The sequence below is a fragment of the Epinephelus lanceolatus genome, chromosome 1 (assembly GCF_041903045.1).
Source record: "Epinephelus lanceolatus isolate andai-2023 chromosome 1, ASM4190304v1, whole genome shotgun sequence".
Lineage (NCBI taxonomy): Eukaryota > Metazoa > Chordata > Actinopteri > Perciformes > Serranidae > Epinephelus > Epinephelus lanceolatus.
This window is the reverse complement of record NC_135734.1, coordinates 1,786,927-1,806,116: the sequence shown is the minus strand read 5'-3', so window position 1 is coordinate 1,806,116 and position 19,190 is coordinate 1,786,927. Positions and strand designations below refer to the sequence as shown.

The following is a 19,190-nucleotide window of genomic DNA, read 5'->3' as shown; positions in this document are numbered from 1 at the left end:
CTTCAGCAACCCCGAGTGGTGAGACGGCTGAGATGCTCCGCGTAGTGGACATGTTGCTGCGGGGAACCAGTGTGCATGCTCAGGCCCTTGGTCAGTCAATGGCCTCAATGGTCCAGGCGCACCACCAAGTCTGGCTGTCCCAGTCCAATTTGTCCAACCAGGACTGCATTGCTGTCCTGGTGGCTCCAGTGGTGCCAGGAGTGGTCTTTAGTCCCCCCTGTGAGACAGCCTTGGAGCAATCGAGGGAGCTGACGCGCTCTGTGAGGGATGTACCAGCCTCACGTTTGCGCTGGGGTCGTGGGTCCTTTCCGGCCGTCTCTACGGCCTCCAGGGCACCGCAACCTGCCACTCGAGGGCCCCCGGTCAGGGGTGGCCAGGCTCACCAGCGTTCCTTTCACAATGACCGCAGGGGGACCACCCATCTCGTGGGCACCAGACCCCAGTCGGCTGGTGGCTGTTTCCGTCGCTGGCGGTTATCGGCCTCCGGCTTCACGCTTCACTCCTCAGCACCTTGCTCACTGGCGCCAGTGTACTCGCTGCCCTTGGGTACTGAATACACTGGAGTCAGGGTACAGACTCCAGTTCCGAACCAGACCACCACAGTTTTCCGGAATCATTCCTACCATCCTAAACGACATGATAGATTGTCAGTCCCTTGTGGCAGAGGTCTTGGCCCTTCTGAAGAAGGGGGCAATAACACCCTTTCCCAGCAGCGAGATGCGCCAAGGGTTTTATTCAGCCTACTTCCTGGTCCAAAGAAGGACGGAGGCCTCTGTCCTATCTTGAACCCAAAGGGGTTCAACGGCTTTCTGAAATGCCTGCCCTTCCATATGCTCCATCTGTTGTGCCTTCTGTCATCTATAAGGCACGGGGACTGGTTCGCTACAGTGGATCTGAGAGACGCATACTTCCACATTCCTGTACACAGAGACCACAGGAAGTACCTCCGTTTCTTCTTTCAAGGCAAGGCATACGAGTATATCGTCCTCCCGTTGGGCCTGTCCTTGTCCCCTCACACCTTCACAAAGTGCATGGAGGTGGCGCTGGCCCCTCTCCATTGCCAGGGTATTCATATCTTGAATTACCTGGACGATTGATTGGTTTGCTCCCCAACAGAACAGCAGGCCCGGCTCAACACCTTGACGGTGTTGAAACACTTCGAAGACCTGGGGCTGGCCTTGAACAGGGAGAAGAGTTGCCTTGTTCTATCCAGGACAGTGGAATATCTAGGTTTGGTTCTAGATTCAACCTCAATGAAAGCTGTCCTGACCTTGAAGAGGACAGCAGTGCTGATGGACAGCTTGTCACATTTAACTGTGGGCGAGCACATAACAGTGAAGCATGGCTGGAGGCTGTTAGGCCTTATGGCGGCAGCATCCTAGGTGGTGCCTCTGGGGTTGCTTCATATGCGGCTGCTGCAGCGTTGGCTTGCCGGGCACAAGGTGAGCCCCCACGAGGATGGCCTGAGGGCTATCCCTGTGTCTTTGATTTGCCTCCCAGCAATTGCATGGTGGACCACGGCTCTGGGCCTCAGGGAAGGAGTTCCACTGGGCCCAGTGTGCTCAAGGGTGACCGTAACTATGGACGCCTCAGAAGCAGGCTGGGGGGCTCTATGGGAGCACCACCCAGCCCGGGGCCGGTGGGGTCCCTTTTGGAGGAGGGCTCACATCAACCTGCTCAAACTGGAGCCAGTGTATCGGGCCTTGGTGTATTTCTGTCCCGTGATTCGGGGGAAGCACGTGTTGGTTTGGACCGACAATTCAACCATGGTTGCCTACATCAACCACCAGGGAGGTCTGCGGTCAAGGTCCTTGCACAACCTGGCACACAAATTCCTCCTCTGGGCTCATGCTCAGGGTGTGTCCCTGAAAGCCATCCACTTGCCGGGGGAGGTGAACGTGGCAGCAGATCTCCTGTTCAGGGGCGGCCTCAGGCCAGGGGAGTGGCGACTTCACCCACAGATTGTGGAAGCCATTTGGTCTCGATTCGGAGAGGCCCAGGTAGACCTGTTTGCCTCACTGGAGACCACCTACTGCCCGCTGCGGTACTCCATAGCGGGGCTGGTTGGAACATTGGGGGTGGACGCCCTTGCAGGCCGGTGGCCCCAGGGCCTGCTGTGTATGCGTTTCCTCCCTGTCCCATCATACCAGCCGTTCTGGCCAAGGTGGGGATGATGGAGGCCAGGGTTCTGCTTGTGGCCCCAGATTGGCCACATCAGCCATGGATGGCGACCTTGCAGAGGCTGCTGGCAGGAACCCCATGGTGTCTCCCAGTCAGGCCGGACATGCTGTCGCAGGTTCAAGGGCAGCTCCGGCACCAGAACCCAGGGATTTACAGGCTGCATGTCTGGCCCCTAGACGGGGCCCGCCCTGCAGCTTGAGTCCTGCTGTTATGGTTACCCTGTAGGCAGCCAGAGCTCCCTCTACCAGGGTGCTTTACGCTGGTAGATGGAAACGGTTTTTCCAGTGGTGTGCAGGAAAGGGCTGGAACTCGGTCTCCTGTGGGACACGGGGGGGTCCTCTTATTTTTACAGACACTGTTGGAGAAAGGGCTGACAGAATCCACCTTGAGGGACTACGTGGCGGCCATATCTGACCGTCACATCCCTATTGAGGGTAAGACAGTGGGCTCACAGACCCTTGTTAGCCGGTTTTTGAAGGGGGCTAGGCATATACGGCCACCAAGGTCCCACATGGTCCCATCATGGGATTTGCAGTTGATGCTGTGGGTTCTGTCGGAGCCTCCTTTTGAGCCTTTGGCCAATTTGGGGCTGGAGCTTCTTTCCCTCAAAACAGCCTTTCTCCTTGCCATGGTCTCAGCGAAGCGGGTCTCTGAACTGCATGCCCTGTCTGTGTGTCCGTCTTGTCTGAGATTAGGAGGAGAGGGATCTGCTATCTCTCTCCTGCCTAATCCAGCTTTTTTACTGAAGGTGCTCCCTCGCTCTTTTGTGTTGAGGCCCTTGGTTCTCGAGCCCTTCCATCCTCCTCCCCATGAATCTGCGGAGGCAGCCCAGTTGCACTTGGTCTGTCCGGTCCCTGAGGGTGTACATCGACCGCACATGCCCCGTTAGACAGACCGATCAGCGCTTTGTGTGCTATGGGGAAGCTAAGCTGGGCCAAGCTCTGTCCAAACAGCGTTTGGCCCGCTGGGTCGTCGAGGCCATAGCTCTGGCCTATGATGGTGCTGCGGTCCCTCCACCTAGGGGAGTGGTGGCCCACTCCACCAGAGGGATGGCTGCCTCTTGGGCGCTCTTCAAGGGGGCTCCCTTGGAGGACATTTGTGCGGCGGCCGGTTGGGCCTCTTCTGGGACCTTCGCAAGGTTTTACAGACTAAATTTTGCTTCATCAATGGCCTCTGCCGTTCTGGAAGCAGGCCAGTGAACTGTGCTGTCCCTGCCATGCTGGACCGTGGCTTCAGGCCAGTGAAGTGTGTGGTCCCTGCCGTACTGGACCAGGGCTTCAGGCCAGTAAATTGTGTGGTCCCGGCCATGCTGGACCATGGCTTCAGGGTTGGTATTCACCCGGTGGTTGTGTTTCATTGATTAAGGAGGTTCTGTTTATGGGGACCATTTCCTTCTCAGTTGAAAATGTTTTATTTCACAACAGGTGGCCTTCATCGGCCTTTGACTGTTTTATCACAACCTGAGGCTTTCCTCAATAAACTATGTTCTAAACCGAACTGTTGTTCTGAGTGTTTTTTGCTTCACTACACCTCCTGCCTGACCTTATTTGGTATACTGTTGACCCTTACGGTGGCGTGTTGACCTGATATGAAATAGAACAGATGGTTAACGATGGTAACTGTGGTTCTATGAATAAAGGTCAACACGCCAGCTTGCAGTGTCATTCAGAAGGCTCGTTTGGCCTCAGTTGGAGAAAAGAGACTGAACAGGTGATTGCACAGCTGTATATATAGGCTCTGATTGTGCCCGCAGGGCGGAGGTGTTAATGTGATTAATTTGCTACATTGTCTCCTGAAACAGCTCACCCTCACAGAGAGTGACCCATACGGTGGCGTGTTGACCTTTATTCAAAGAACCACGGTTACCTTCTGTAACCTACTGTTTTTTCCAGTCCTGAGACTGGAGCCGGCCTGAGACTGGAGGCTGCACTGGAAACGACCCCACACTGGAGGTCTGCAGCCAGACCCCTCTCCTTGATTTGGCTGGAGATGGGTACAGGGAAATTATCAATGATGATGTGTGGGACTTGGGTACTGTGGATTTCAGACAGGGTGTTCTTAGAACCAGTGAGCCTTAGTTTTGCTGCCGTTGGGCTTCAAAAAGTTCGTGCTCCTCCAATTCCTGATGTCCTCAAGGCAGGAGGTGAGGGAGGTGGGAGGAAGAGCAGTTGAGGGTTTAGTGGCGATGTAGCCCTGTGTATCATCTGCGTAGCAATGGAAATGAACCCCATGGGTTGCTCTCAGACTCTTGCTCCCTTTTCCTGGACCCTGACCTGCATGCCTTCAGCAGGGCCAGAACCTGGAAACCAGTGAAATTAGTGTGCAAACACAAGGTTTGCAACTGGCTATCCAGCAACAACGAGAACTAAGTTGGGTTAGAACCCCAGCGTCTAACTCTGCAAGGACCCCGAGCGACTGGCTTCCTCGGATCTGCACCTCCAGAGCAAGGACACAACAAAGACTGCTTGTGGAACCACAGGTCTTTCCAGCCTTCTTCTGCGGGCTAACAAAAGCAGCACACCACAAAGCAACTCTTTCTTCCATCCATTCAAGGATTGGTAACTTAACAACTGGGCATAGCATTATTACAGTTGTACAGGCGAAGCAAGACTGTTTATCTTTTTTATTGTGATTTAATGCTGTTTATTTAGTCATTTTTGTGATTGTTTGCAGCTAGGTTATTGGTTTTTTGGCTTCACCAAAGCTAAGTTTTTAGTTTGCTTGCATGCAACTAAACATCCTCTGCACTAATCCAGACCCTTTGCAACACATATCACATTCACATCAACTCACTTACAAATTGGCTTTCGACGTAAAGAACTCTGAAATCCTTCAGCCTTTACTATTAATATAGTAATTTTGGTTATAGTTATTAATTCAATTATCAATCAAAATTTCAAATTAATAGTTGTCATTTTTCCCTTTTTGGGAATGGCGCCCCACTAGGTGATTAAATGTAAATTAAGTCACATTATTTAACATAATGATTATTATTAATAATTATTAATTATATCTGATAGCCAATTTGATACTTTAATTGGAGATCTATTACAAGGTCAGGCCCGTGTTAAGGCTTAAGACCCAGCAAATGGTGCCACCATGTATAACATAGCACTGGTGCCTCGATCACAACATTTTGCTCTCCCCGTGTGACACGTAGTATCACAAATTTCAACAAATAGTATCTCTGCTTTTTAAAATACCCAGTAAATTCCCTACACAGTGCAGCTGTTTCATTATCAGTCCACATGTGCACAAGCTTTGAGGAGACTATGTTTTACCATGAGAAAGAATGACTTTCTTTTGCCTGTTATGATTTTCATGAGCACATAGCAAGCAGCTTCAGGTAGCCAGCTGGAAGCAAACGGGTAGCTGTGAGGCAAACTAGCATAGGAGTAAAGTAAAAGAAAAAAAAGACAAATAGAACAACCCTTGTTTTATGTGTTATCATGTATGAAAAGATCCTAAATGAACACCGTAAATGGACTGCTTGATCACTATGAGCATATTATTTAAACAGCATTTGTAAATTAATTTGTTGTGGCAATTTTAAGCTGATCTGCTTGGGAGTCAGCAAGCAAGACTGGATAGCTTTATGTACGGGAGTTTATTCTCTGTCGAGAAGGCGCAACCTCAAGCTCAGAGCTCAGAGCTCAGAGGTTGTGCTCAGAACATTGAATACAGGGCATCTTTATACCTGCACTCAGACGAGAAGATGATGAGAAATCAATTGTAGCTTTCTTGTGCTTTCCTGATTTAATTATGTTCTCTTGATTATATCAGGGGAACATACCTGTTGCAACATGTTAGGTAATCGGCTGTATCTGTTAGACAGTCAATGGACTGTTTTTGAAGGCGAGATTATAGTGAATGTAAATCTCTTGATGATGTCAAGTAACAACAGATGTTTACAAAGGGGAATGCGAAGGTCACACACTTACAAGAAGAATGAAACAATGTAAGCATAGACAAAATTTCCAGCACATGTCCCCCCTTTTGATCATTAATGACCAACTACTCAAGTATCAGTGATGAAAATGCATCTTAACTTCAGTTCAACACGTCAATAAGAGTTAGGAAAATGAGTATTTTTACATGGGAATAATCATCTACCTCACTGTCATCGCTGGAAGAATTATAAGAATGTAATGTGAACTGCTTTGTACAATTTTCTGTAGTACTTATTATAGGAATGTAGATGCTATCATAGTAGTTAGGCTTGTCACGATACCAGAATTTCGGTGGTCGATACCAATACCAGCTCAGTGGTAGAGTGTCCGCCCTGAGACTGGGAGGTCGTGGGTTCGATCCCCGGCTGGGTCATACCAAAGACTATAAAAATGGGACCCACTGCCTCCCTGCTTGGCACTCAGCATCAGGGGTTGGAAATGCGTAGAACAAATTTCACACACTCAGGTGTGTGACAATCAGTGGAACTTTAACTTTAACTTTAATACCAGTGATACTCATTCGATAACACAATAAAAATCACAAAACAGAACTCATGTATTTCTAAATTCACTACTTTATTAAAACTGTTTCAAACTTTAACTCTAGGCCTCATTTACACCGCAAGCGATTCACAAGCGTTGCGGCAGCACACGTGTATTCACACCAACACCGAACAGACGCGTCGCGCAGTGGCCGCTGCTGTCCTGTCAAAAAACAAACCACACCCGAACAGTTGGTGGTGGTAGTGCTCCAATAAACCCCAAAGAAGAAGAAGTGAGTTTGGACCCAAAGCCCAGAATGGACAGGTTCGCGCGCCAGTGATTATTCCAACTAGGGCTGGGTGGTATGACCTAAAATTTATATCACGGTATAAATCGAATCCCTTCACGGTAACGGTATATATCGCGGTATAAATTTAAGTGTAAAAGTTATAATAGAAGTGTTTCTGAATGGGTTTTGTAGTCCCTTAGCAAAGCTGAATTGATAAAAAAAACCCAACAACAACGAAAGCAAAGATATAATGTATTTTTTAGAGCATTTATAGTGCAGAATGCAGATCTCAAAACTCAAAATTAAAACCCAGTACTCTATGGTGCAAAATGTCCCCTGGGATCTATATCAAAAGGTAATTTCCTTCTTTTAGCAAAATCCTAAATGACTGAGTTGTGTTTTTTCCACCTGGACCTTTATGCTCTGCCATTTCTCCTCTAATCATCACGCTGTAACCTGTGACAGGCTGCTATGATACCACAACTATCACACATTCACATATGGAGTTTTTTGTGGAGCCCCTAGCGTCACATAGGTTTATATTACCAATGGTTTATGACAAACTCTCTTGCCGAAAACCAACTCCCGTGTGCGCACAGTGAGAGACGAGAGGGAGAGACACTGTGCTGCTGCCAGAGGAGACACTGAATGAGTTCCCTCTGAGCGGTAAGTCGCTAAAAGAGTCTGAGAAGTCCGGGGCTGTACATAAGACATTAACTCAGTCACTCACAAGTTCTCCAGCAACACATGTTGCACGTGCTACGCTAAATCACGGACGTGAACCAGCTCCTCTTGCTCCGCTGTCTCTGTGCTCGCAGCCATTTTCACACTGAGGCAGGTGCGATGACGTCATCGATGATAGGACAGTAGAGTGCAAATCTCTACCGTGGGCCAAATTTATATCATTTCTACCGTCTACCGCATATACCGTGCAGCCCTAATGCCAATGCTTGGATAATTAATATTTATACTACAAATGGGTAAGTACATGAAACATGTGCCTGTCAGGTCTGGCTTGGTCAAGGGGGAGATGTCTGCCGAGGCCATGGCCGAGAGAGGTCACAACAACGTTTTTTGTTGAATACCGCGACCATTCGCTCGCGACTCGCGCAAAAAATTGGCGTCTCTTCTTTTTTCGAGCTTGCTCGCGAAAGCAGCACGACTTGAGCAGAAGGTAGAGCGGATGCAGTGTGAATGCTCTAACCTGATAACATGCTCGCCGAAATGAAATCACGAGTAAACAGCGACCATTCGCGAGGGCTACGCGAACGCATCGCTTGCGATGTAAATGCCTAAATGAGATCCTCTCCACACACTCTACTTCTACCTGACTTTTTGCCAAGCCGAGGTGTTGTGGCTCCAGCAGCATGTGTAAAAGCCATTGTTTCTAGCAAAGACGATGGAGAACCGGCGTTCTTCTTCGTCGCTTGTTCTCGGCACCGACTGACGTATGTATACTGCCCCTGTCAGTTCCGACAGGAATCAACATGGCCCGCTGAGGGCAAAGTTGTATCCGGTACTTACGGTGCCGAAAAAAACTAGGTACCGATGTATTTTTTTGCGTGTTGGCATTGACTCGGTACTGAAGTGTAGGCACTGTGCCGGATTTCCAGCAATCGGCGAGAAAAAAAATAAATAAAAATTGATGTGGGATACCTGCGTGTGTCGCAGAGAATAGACAGGCTCTGGTAGAAGAGCTTTAAATGGAGACCTCTCGCTCTCAACCTATGACTTTCGCTTCCAGCCAGACCAAAGTTAGGCTACTAACCAATCAGAAGTAGAGCGGGGGTGGGTCTTGGGGGGAGGAACAAACTTGATTCAGAGCTAACTTCAGATTCAAGTGGAGCTCATGCCGTAGACACTCTCATCAAGATGGAAAGCAGGTTAATGAAACCCAGGGAAAACCTTCCAGATAGTCAATAAAGGACTAATAGAGGAAAAATAAATGGCGTTGGGCGTGGGTAAAAGAGATAGGCACAGATGGATGCAGCCAGCGGCAAGAAAGTCCTATCACGGCATGAATTAGACCCCGGTCATAAAGCCGCTGTGCGTGCAATAAAGCACGTAACGCATTTACCGGGAGCTGCAGTCACCGCTGACATACCGGCGTCGATGACAGATTGTGTTGTCAACCAGCAGGTAAGCGTGTGCTCCTTCATCGCAGAACATGATTTGTCATTCACCATCTCGCAGCCCCTTGTGAATCTGTGCAAAAAGTTAGCGGTGTAAAGTTAACTTGACTTTAGAGTCATTGTTAAGGCCCTGAAGTCTGTAGTTATGGGGCAGTTAAAGCCCAAACCCTGTGTTATTACATCACTCTGTTGAAAGCTCAGCTCATACTTGTTAATGCTGAGCCCTGAAATGCAGGATGTTGGCTCTGTATGAATGTATTGCCCATCAATAGCCAGGCACCCCAAACTGCACCAGATTTCAGGAAATTATATCAAATAAGTCCAAAAATGTAATTAAATTAATTGATTAAAAATCAATTCCTCATGCTTCAACCTGAAAAAAATGTTAGGTTTAGGATATTTTTTTGTTGCTATCACCCCTGTGAGAGTTAATTCTTTATAGAGAAGGCACACCCTCTGAGCTCTGAGCCTGAGGTAGCACACACACCGTTGTCTTCCTGCAACAAGTCACATCTCGCATTATTTTGAATGAGACTTCCGCCTAACGAGGCAACAACAAACAGACCAGATCAAGTGAAAGGTAAAGAGACACTTCAGACACTTACATTAACAATGTGAGCCTTTCAGTGATGAAAATAAGTACTTTTAATGGAGATACACTGACTGTTTAGTTGCCCTATATGCTTACATTGCAGCTGTTCCACAGCTGCCAGCTGCTGCCCTCTTGCTAAATATTAGACCAATTTCAAAAACACAATAGGGGAAATAAAGGTGAAAGAAAAAAAGCCGAAGTTGTCCTATTTTACCTAGCAAAGTGTAGTTGGACACGACCTAATTGTACTTGTTCCATGCACTACAGATCATGCACTATGGATCATTGAAATAGGGTCGTCTGACTTTTGGATCACCTCTAAAACATCTTTGCCATTTATGTACTGCAAACACAGGTATATGTTAGTGATAAGCTAAAATAATATTGACTATGGCAATGTATTGGTGGATTTCGATTTGGGGCTTCTCCTTTTGAGTTCATGCAGTTTAAATGAGTGATGGTGGTATTTCAGTAAAACACATGCCCACTCAATACTAAACTGAGGACATGGAATTTTTCTTCTGTTTAAATCCATGAGAGAGAATGGCTTGTTAGTTGCTGTAGGGTTGGACATTGTAGTGCAGTGATACTCAACTCATCCTCAAATCCTCGAACACCACTATGTACAGCAAACTTCGAAAGGTTGAAAACAGGCATTTATTATACATACTGATAAATCTTATGAATGTTTAAGTTTATATTATTACAGTATTTTGTTATTTTATCATTGTTATTTTGTAAAAGTGGCCCCTAGGCAAAGCAAGTTGAGTATCGATGGTTCAGTGTTTTTCTTACCTGGAAGTTTTAGATTTTTCAACCTATTTGAAATGCAACGTTAGTGTTTTTAAAGTTGTTGAGAAGTAAAATCTCCAATAAAAACAGTATTATCTTTTCAGTCTCAAGCCTTTTTGCCATATGTGAGTCTAATCAAACAATGCCTTTGTCTCAGAGGAGCAGTTCGTCACTGATGGAAACATCGTGGAAGCCCGTGAAGCTACTGAAGAAGATCTGCTGGTGGTTCACACCAAACGCTACCTCAACAGATTAAAGGTTGCTTTGTTTTCCCTCAACACTGCAAACCTCTAGTGAATCTATCATTATGACAGCATGGCATTTTCATCACAGTTCTTCATCTCCTCATTTCTTTTTCTACATCTCCACTGAGTCTAACATGCATGACTCAGGAGCTGAGGCAACCATCAGGATTTTAAAAGGATTTTAGTGCTGGGCAGTATGATGAACAATTTGTAATTTGTTTTTAATATCATAATACAAGATCAATCACGACTCCCCAAATCCATGGTTGATTACACTTTTGAAGATCACGGTTCAATTTGATTTTTGATTTAAACATTTTTTTCGGCACTGATGGCTATGTTACTGTTGGACTAACAAGTGTTGATTTGTAAGGATCAGCTGATCTTGTTCAAAAAGTTAGACTGCATGGTACATTGATGTTTTTCAGCACCTTGCCAAGACTGAGCCGGGTGGAGTGATAGGTATTCTACACACTGCATGGTATTTGCCATAGGCTAATATTAAATTTTTATATGTAAATGTAAAAAATAATAATTTATGTCACTAGTCAACTGAAAAACTTGAGAACACATAAACAGCAGCCACTGAATGACAGAGGGTATTTTACAGTTACAGCTTCCTCAGTTTCCTCTCCTACAAAACGCTATTTTGACTTTTGTTTCACTAGCGTAGCTGGCACACTGTAGTACTTCTGTCAGACACTGTTGTTGTTTACATGACTTGTTTATGTAACATGTTGCAACACCACTGACTTCAGGGAAGCAGGAGGATCTGTTGTGTCTCTGTCATCTCTGACTCTGGCAGTAACCATTATGGGTGGGGGAAAAAAATCAGTACAGCATAGTATCATATTTTGCATGGCAATATGTATCAATACTGCCATGTACATGCATACATACATACATACATACATACGTACATGCCATGTATCGATTTTTTAAATAATATGTTATTAATATTGAAAATGCAAATTAAACTTAACCAAAAGAATAATAATATAGGATATGATGTTGCTACAATTAAAATGATTAAAGTGTATTCTAAACTCCTATTAACTATGGTGTCTGGAGACGTGCAGCTAATGTTACTGGTAAGCTCCGCTGTGTGGTCTATGAAGTGTTTTTTTTTTTTTTGTTTGTTTGTTTTTTTTTCCTTCGGGCTCATACGAGTCAGATTTTTTAAGACCATAAAGCTTCCAAACAGCTGACTCAGCTCCTCTCTTGGACACAAGTTCTTCTGATACCTTTCTGGTCTTGTGGTCCCTTTCTTCATCCTCCATCTCTCTTTTCTGTTCTTAAATATAATGTTACTGAACGACGGAGTTTCTTCCAGCTGTTAAAGAACTGTTATGCTAAGTGCCTAACATGCAGTTCAGCAGTGTAATTTTGAAAATGTGTGTTACAGATTGTTTAGGTGTCACACATTGTTGTGTGGCATGGTGTTTTGCCCTTTTGGAGAGTAAGTTTTGGGTTATTAATTTCTGTGTTATACAGTTAACCATTAGTGCGAAGGGTACGCAGTTAATAGGGCTGCCCGTAGAAGAGTTATAACACGTGTTTCTGCTATGTGCCGATATGCCTGTATATGAAAAAGTCATATCGTATGGATACTTACAACCGGTTTACCGGATGAACCAGCATACTGGCCAGCATGAATGGATTTGTCATAAAACAATTAGTAAATGTTACTGTTCACATTTAATAATAGTTTCAATGTGATCCAAGAAGGAGAGTTTGTTTTCTGGGATTTTCCCTGCTAATTGTTCCCTCTATTTCACATTGGCCTTCTAATGTTGCAATGCAGGAGGTGAAATAACAGAGCAGAGAGTTCTCATCTAAACGCAGTGGATTATCCTACAGGGGAATTAGTCCTCATTCAAATCAGTCATGTCAAACATATTCAGCTCCTTTCTTTTGAGTCAGTAAGAGGTTTTGCACTTCTACTTTGTAGATAGGTTGATAGGTAGGTAGGCAGGCAGACAGGCGGGTGGGCAGGCAGGCAGATAGGGAATAAAGGACATCTTAAGTTATATTTAGGCTGTAGTTCAGTTGTTTGTATTCTGCTCTGAATTGAATTTCTACTGTGCCGTCCTGTTTTCATGTGAGAGTCAAGGCTCAAGACTTAGCCCACTGGCAGCATTATTATGTTTTTCTTCATTCAGCTTTGTTTTTTTGCCTTATAAGGGATAGTCACTGCACAGAAGGAGGTCTCTGCGACAAATTGTGTTCTTTTTTCCCTTTAGTGGTCTCTCGTGGTGGCAACAATCACAGAAATCCCTCCTCTCCTGTTTTTGCCTAATTTCCTGGTGCAGCGGAAAGTGTTGAGGCCTTTGCGGACACAGACTGGAGGAACAATAATGGTATGTATTTTAGAGCCTCATTACCTCGACCTTGACTTTGTATTCATGACTTGAGACTTGACTTTGACTTGAGACAGATGACTTAAAAGGACTTGAGTTTTTTATTTAGTGTTTGTATTTTTCTAGATATTGAGAAGTTATGTTTTGTTTTTGAAATATGGTGACGCATTGCAGCAGGAGAGAACCTGCCGGCTGATTTTAGTGCCCACGCTGTGAGAGCTCTGACCTCCTGTTCACAGCTGTCCTCCGAGAAAAGGCAATATGTACAGTGGCATCATAAGTTTCACCCTGTGCTTTTATTTGGTTCTGTCTATGTGATACATGTGAATTAATAGTTCATGGTGTTCATTATGTCTTTAGTTTCTGATAATGACTTTAGTTGTTCTTTTATCTCAGACATGTTAGGATGTTACATACCTTGACATATTTTGGCGGAAACTTCTGCCTTCCTCAGAAGTGTCACTTGGTGGGGGTTGTGACGCGTCTTTATCAGCTGATCTGTCAATCAGCCGATATTAGGGAGGCGTGACCGTCCTGTCATGCCACCTGCTGTCGAAAAATAAAATCAAGGCACTACTAAAACCACTACTAAATGAAAAAAAATAGACAAGCAGACTTAGAACCATTTAATACCTACAGCCAACGTCACCCCCAGGATTTACGGCACACCAAAAATACACAAAACAGGAACACCCTTACGCCCGATTGTAGACAGCATTGGTTCAGTCACATACAACTAATCAAAGGCACTGGCAGAAATAATAAAACCAGTTTTAGGACAAACAGATCAACACTGCAAGTACTCAAAACAGCTAGCAGAGGAATTGAAAAACATCAAAGTAGGGCCAGAGAAAATATTCATATCGCATGACGTCATATCTCTCTTCACCAAAACACCAGTACAAGTAACAATACAGATCCTTCAGAACCGGCTACAAACAGACAGAACACTCAAGAGACACACCAGCTTAACTGTTCAGGACATCATTCATCATTCATCAGCCTTATATAATTCCCCTAAGGCCACAGTCACCACCAACGGGATCACATCTCAAAGCTAGAGAAGAAGAGAGAGAAGAACAAGAGAGAGAGAAGAACAAGACAAGGGTGCCCACTCTCACCTCTACTGTTTGCAATATTCATTGAACCATTGGCTATGGCAGTCCGTTGGCACAGCAAGATCATAGGTATCCACTCCGCCAACTCAGAGCACAAAATTAATTTATATGCCGACGACATTTTACTTTATCTACAAGAACCGAAATCGTCTTTACATGAAGTATTTAATCTCATAACAAATTTTCCTAAACTTTCGGACTACTCCATCAACTGGTCCAAATCGACAATACTGCCAATAACGGAGAACTCTTGGAATCCTGCAGACCAAAAATGTTCTCTCCCTGTGGGCAACATATGATATCTTGGCATAAATATTTCTTCTAAACTATCAGACTTGGTCCACCTGAACTTTAGCCCGCTGCTAGATAAGATCTGTGGTGACCTGAAGCGCTGGAATAATCTTCCCATCTCCCTCCTGGGACGAATAGCCACAGTTAAAATGAAAATTCTTCCCCAAATTAACTATTTCTTTTCCATGATTCCATTCACACCCACATTGAAATGGTTCCTATCATTAGATTCTGCAATTAGAAAATTCTACTCAAAGAACAAAACAGCAAAAATTAGCCTAAGCACCCTTCAGAAAAACAAATTGGAAGGGGGATTGGATGCTCCTAACTTTAAACATTACTATTTAGCTAACCAGCTACAATACCTATCCAAATGGTTACATCCTAACGAAGACTACAACTCCTGGCTCGAACTAGAACAGGCGGACTGCAACAATATAAAACTCTCTGACCTCCCGTTTATCACCACTACACTCAGACGTCATAACTGTTTTAAGAACCCAATGATTGCTTCCACCTTGTCAGCCTGGTGGAAAACACTAGAAATCACAAACTCTCAGATAGAACCTTGCTTACTCTCTCCAATTTGGCACAACCCGGATTTTGAAATTAACAAAAGACCTCTCCATCTCCATTCATGGGAGATGAAGGGAGTAACTCATCTCCACCACCTTTTCCAAGATAATATACTTATGACATACACAAACTTATTTCAAACTTTTGAAATAAGAAATGGAAATTTTCTACAGTATTTACAATTGATAAAAACAATCAAGAGGAGAATTCCAGCGCCTCAGGACACTTTGCAGCCACCAGAATTTGCCAAACATATTACAAAGCTTTCTCCGAGAAATAAGAAGAACCTTTCTAAGATTTATAAATTACTGTCAGAGACCAGTTCTATACATTTACCAATTTTAAAATGGGAAAAGGAGCTGGGTGTATCACCGGACCCTGACTTCTGGACTCAGATATGCAAAAATACATTCAAGATGACAAGTCACACTAATATACAACTTATCCAATTTAAAGTACTCCTCAGAACACACATCACCCAACAAAAGATGAATAGAATGGGCTTTAGTCAATCTGACATATGCACTCAGTGTACTCAGAACACTGCAGACACCTACTTTCATGCACTCTGGTTATGTTCACCTGTCCAGCACTTTTGGTCAACAGTCACTCAAAAACTCTCCTCCATTTTGGACTGCAGGATCCCATTATCTCCCAACCTGTGCTTAATTGGTGACCTGATGACAATCGACCTCCCAAACAGCCACTGCAATTCTCTTCTTGTAGCTCTCGCCATCGCCAAGAAAACAATTCTAGTCAACTGGAAAGATAAACAGACCCTCAACATCAACCACTGGCTGAATCTCCTTGCAGAACATATTTCGCTGGAGAAAATATCTGCTGGCCACAGAAACCGATTAACATACTTTACAGAAAAATGGTCACCATTTATCCACTCACTAAACCTGTCTGTATAGTGCCACTCAGCCTGTGAGCATATGCCACCTGTACATATGAATATTACAACTCAAGAAAGACTGTTGTGTAATATGTAACGTGTTTCTGTTAATAACGTAACCCCTAATCCCTCTATCTCTTTCACCCATCTGGGGTGTGTCTCTGGCTCCCTGGGGGTGCTGGCCATTGCCGCCCCGGGTCCTTGGGCCTGCGTGGTGTCCTGCGGTTCAAATACACGCATGCATGTTCGATAATTCAGCTCCGTGACGCATCGCAAAGAACCGATGGGATCACTTAAAAGGGGCCCACTTGCTTCTCGAACCTACCACACTGCGCTGGCAACTCTTCTCCACAATCGGGCTTTCCCCCTCCACCAAGACTCTCACATTTTTGGTGTTCAGTGTAGACTTCTCTTTTGTTTTTGTTTTTCAGTACCGTATAGTAGACGTGTATATGTTTATTTTTGATCATCTGTATGGAGCACAACCACCTCAAGGCCACAATACATGAGCTACACTGCCTGTTTCTCCTCTGTTTTTTTGTTTGTTTGTTTTTTCCTCCTTCTTCTCCGCATGCACTGTCGCTATATAACTCAGGACTTAAGCACCTGCCCCTCAATCCCCCCTGCTTGTTCCTTACTTTCCCCTTGACACACTTCGGTGTATCACGGCCCTCTCTGGCTCATATTAGGAAGTTTTTCCAATAAAGGCTGATAGGCTAGTTTCCAGGGAGGGTGGGTGACGGTCAAAACCATGCACAGTATGGGTATAAAATACTTGACTGCAAGATTAACAGTGCATCAGTCTTCATAAGAAGCTTACACCCTTTCGTCATCAAAATTCACCACACAGACAACTCAGACATCAAAATAAAAATACACAGAAAACCCACACATACAGACCAATATTTACTATGGACATCAGGGGGGGGCTAACTAGCATGCTAACTAGCCGCTGGCTCCACTGTGCGGAGACTCAGCCGTCTGCTCGGCATCGTCTCAGCTAATTCGTGTCCATGTTCAAGCCATTGAACCTGTTCTCTCAGCCGTGTTTGTGCCTTTTGGATATATTTTTCAGGCAAATATTGGAGTAATATGGCTTGCTGTTCAATTAATTGTACCAACAGACCATCCAACAAGTCTGTGCTCCAGTTTTTTTGGTAAGTGAAATAAGGAAATTCTAGTATTATTTTATTTATGTTTATATGTTAGCACTAATTAGCGGGTATCGGTGTCTGCGGTCACCACCTAGCTTGTCAGCTTATTATTATACTATTAAGCCTTTATTTAGGACATGTGCGATCAAGTGCGATCTGTATCACAGCAGCAACATCCACATCAAGTTACAGAGCAACAGACAAAACAATACAAAACAAGCTTAGCTCGTTAACAAGCTAACTAGCCAGCTAACGGTTAGCCTTCAAACAAGACGCCAATCCGGGATGCATACAAGTCAGAACCTAACAGAGAGGTGTTAGGATTTAGGCATTTAGGAAGAGAATATTTTGAACAAAAGGCTTCTGTGTGAGGTTTGAAAATAAAGGTCCACCACGTTAGTTAGCTATGTTATGCAATGTTAACGTTAAATGTGTCTTATGAGCAGTGTAACGTTAACATAACATTAAGGCTATACTCGTGTATTTAAATTATAAAGTGGCGAACTGTGTGAAATTACAATAAGGTGTGTAACGTAATTAAAAAAATCTAGGGATGTCCCGATCCAGCTTCTTCACTTCCGATCCGATACCGATATTACAGCCTTGAGTTTTGGCCGATACCGATACCAATCCGATCCAAGCGTGTATTATACATACTCACTTATTTTGTTGTCAGTCATGTTAGAAAAGGTTTGATCAAGCAATATTACTCTAACAAGAACTACTTAATCGGGGTTAGTTAGAATGATCCACAACAGTTGGTATGAGAAACTGACCTGCTTATTGTTAACAGGGTTAAATAAACAAACTTTAAACTTGAACATTAACATTAAATAAAAAATATAGCTGGTTTGCTTTGGCTGCTTTGGCCCCTTAATAAATAGACATTTGAAAGATTTCTTGTGTTGATTTATTTTCTAACACTGAAATTAAAATAGCAGCAAGACTCCACACACTTGTGCTTTGGCCCCCTAATAAATAAAAAATAGATTAACACCACAAGATAATGTTGACATTTAACAAACAATGCAGCCTTTCCTTTTCAGTTATTTTTGTAGTGTCAGTGCCAGCCTGGTGCTGCTGTTTCCTGTGTGTCTGCATGCTGGCCTGGTGGATTGAAAGTAAGTGCTGGAGCGGATCACTGGAATGGACTGCTTGAATCGCAGAGCACTGGGCTGGCCGGAAAACATGGATTGGATTCCATGAAAAACTGGATCGGAGTTCTTGGATCGGCATTTTTCCATGCAGTCTGATCCGATGCCGATGCACGTTTTTTTGCTAATATCAGCGGCCGATACTGATCCGAATATTGGATCGGGACATCCCTAAAAAAAAAAACTAATGTGAAATTTGACTGTCACATGAAAAATATTAATAAGATTAGTGTAGGATATAGGCCTGTAGCAACACAACAATAGATAATGCACAGACAGAATATGAGGACTGTGATGGCCACCACCTTTTTGTTTTGCTAAAATAAATTGATAATGATCTGTTGAACATTTAAGTAATTTAAGTTGTATTGTTTGCATGTAAAGGAGTCTGTGAAGTAGATAACCTAACACATATGTTACTTTTAATATCTATTTGTCTGTGTAAAGTTTTCCTCTAGGTGACCCAGACAGACTGGACCAGCGGACACTCAACACGAGAAGACAGAACAGGAGTCCAAACAAGACTTCCTGTCTGTGCAGTGAACACTGGCTGTGAAAAACCAATGGAAAAAAATATTCTCAAAATGAGACAGCCGAACATAGCATGATTCCACAGTGGCAGTGAGCTTTGAGAACAGTTCAGTTTCCTTTTGATAGCAACAATTATTTTAATGTTGATGAATTGCATTCTGTACATTCATACTCCAGTTGTCTTGGTAGTACACTGTTAAATTTAAAATCACATTCAGATATAAAGTCGAATATCTACGGAACTTAAACACAAAACTATTTTATGAATGACAGCCACTTACTCAGCAATAAGATCATTTTGGTGGTGAGTGGGCTTTTAACCAAGACAGGCTGTAGTCAGTGTTTTCTACCTGTGTTTTTAACCTGTCATCTTTCTCTCATGTAGTACACTTGAGGAAAGTTACAACGCCTAGGCCAATGTGATGTTTACTCCACAGTAAAGAG

At 44.1% G+C, this 19,190-nt stretch overlaps 1 protein-coding gene across 2 annotated transcripts in view; it reads left to right on the top strand.

Annotated features, from left to right (window-relative positions):
* hdac11 (histone deacetylase 11) overlaps positions 1-19,190 on the top strand; it is a 176,189-nt gene that overhangs the window by 11,780 nt on the left and 145,219 nt on the right. For both annotated transcript variants that reach the window (XM_033633015.2, XM_078167731.1), the window contains exons 4-5: positions 10,577-10,677; positions 12,908-13,024. In XM_033633015.2, the coding sequence (XP_033488906.1) occupies positions 10,577-10,677; positions 12,908-13,024 (218 nt within the window). The remainder of the gene's footprint in view (positions 1-10,576; positions 10,678-12,907; positions 13,025-19,190) is intronic.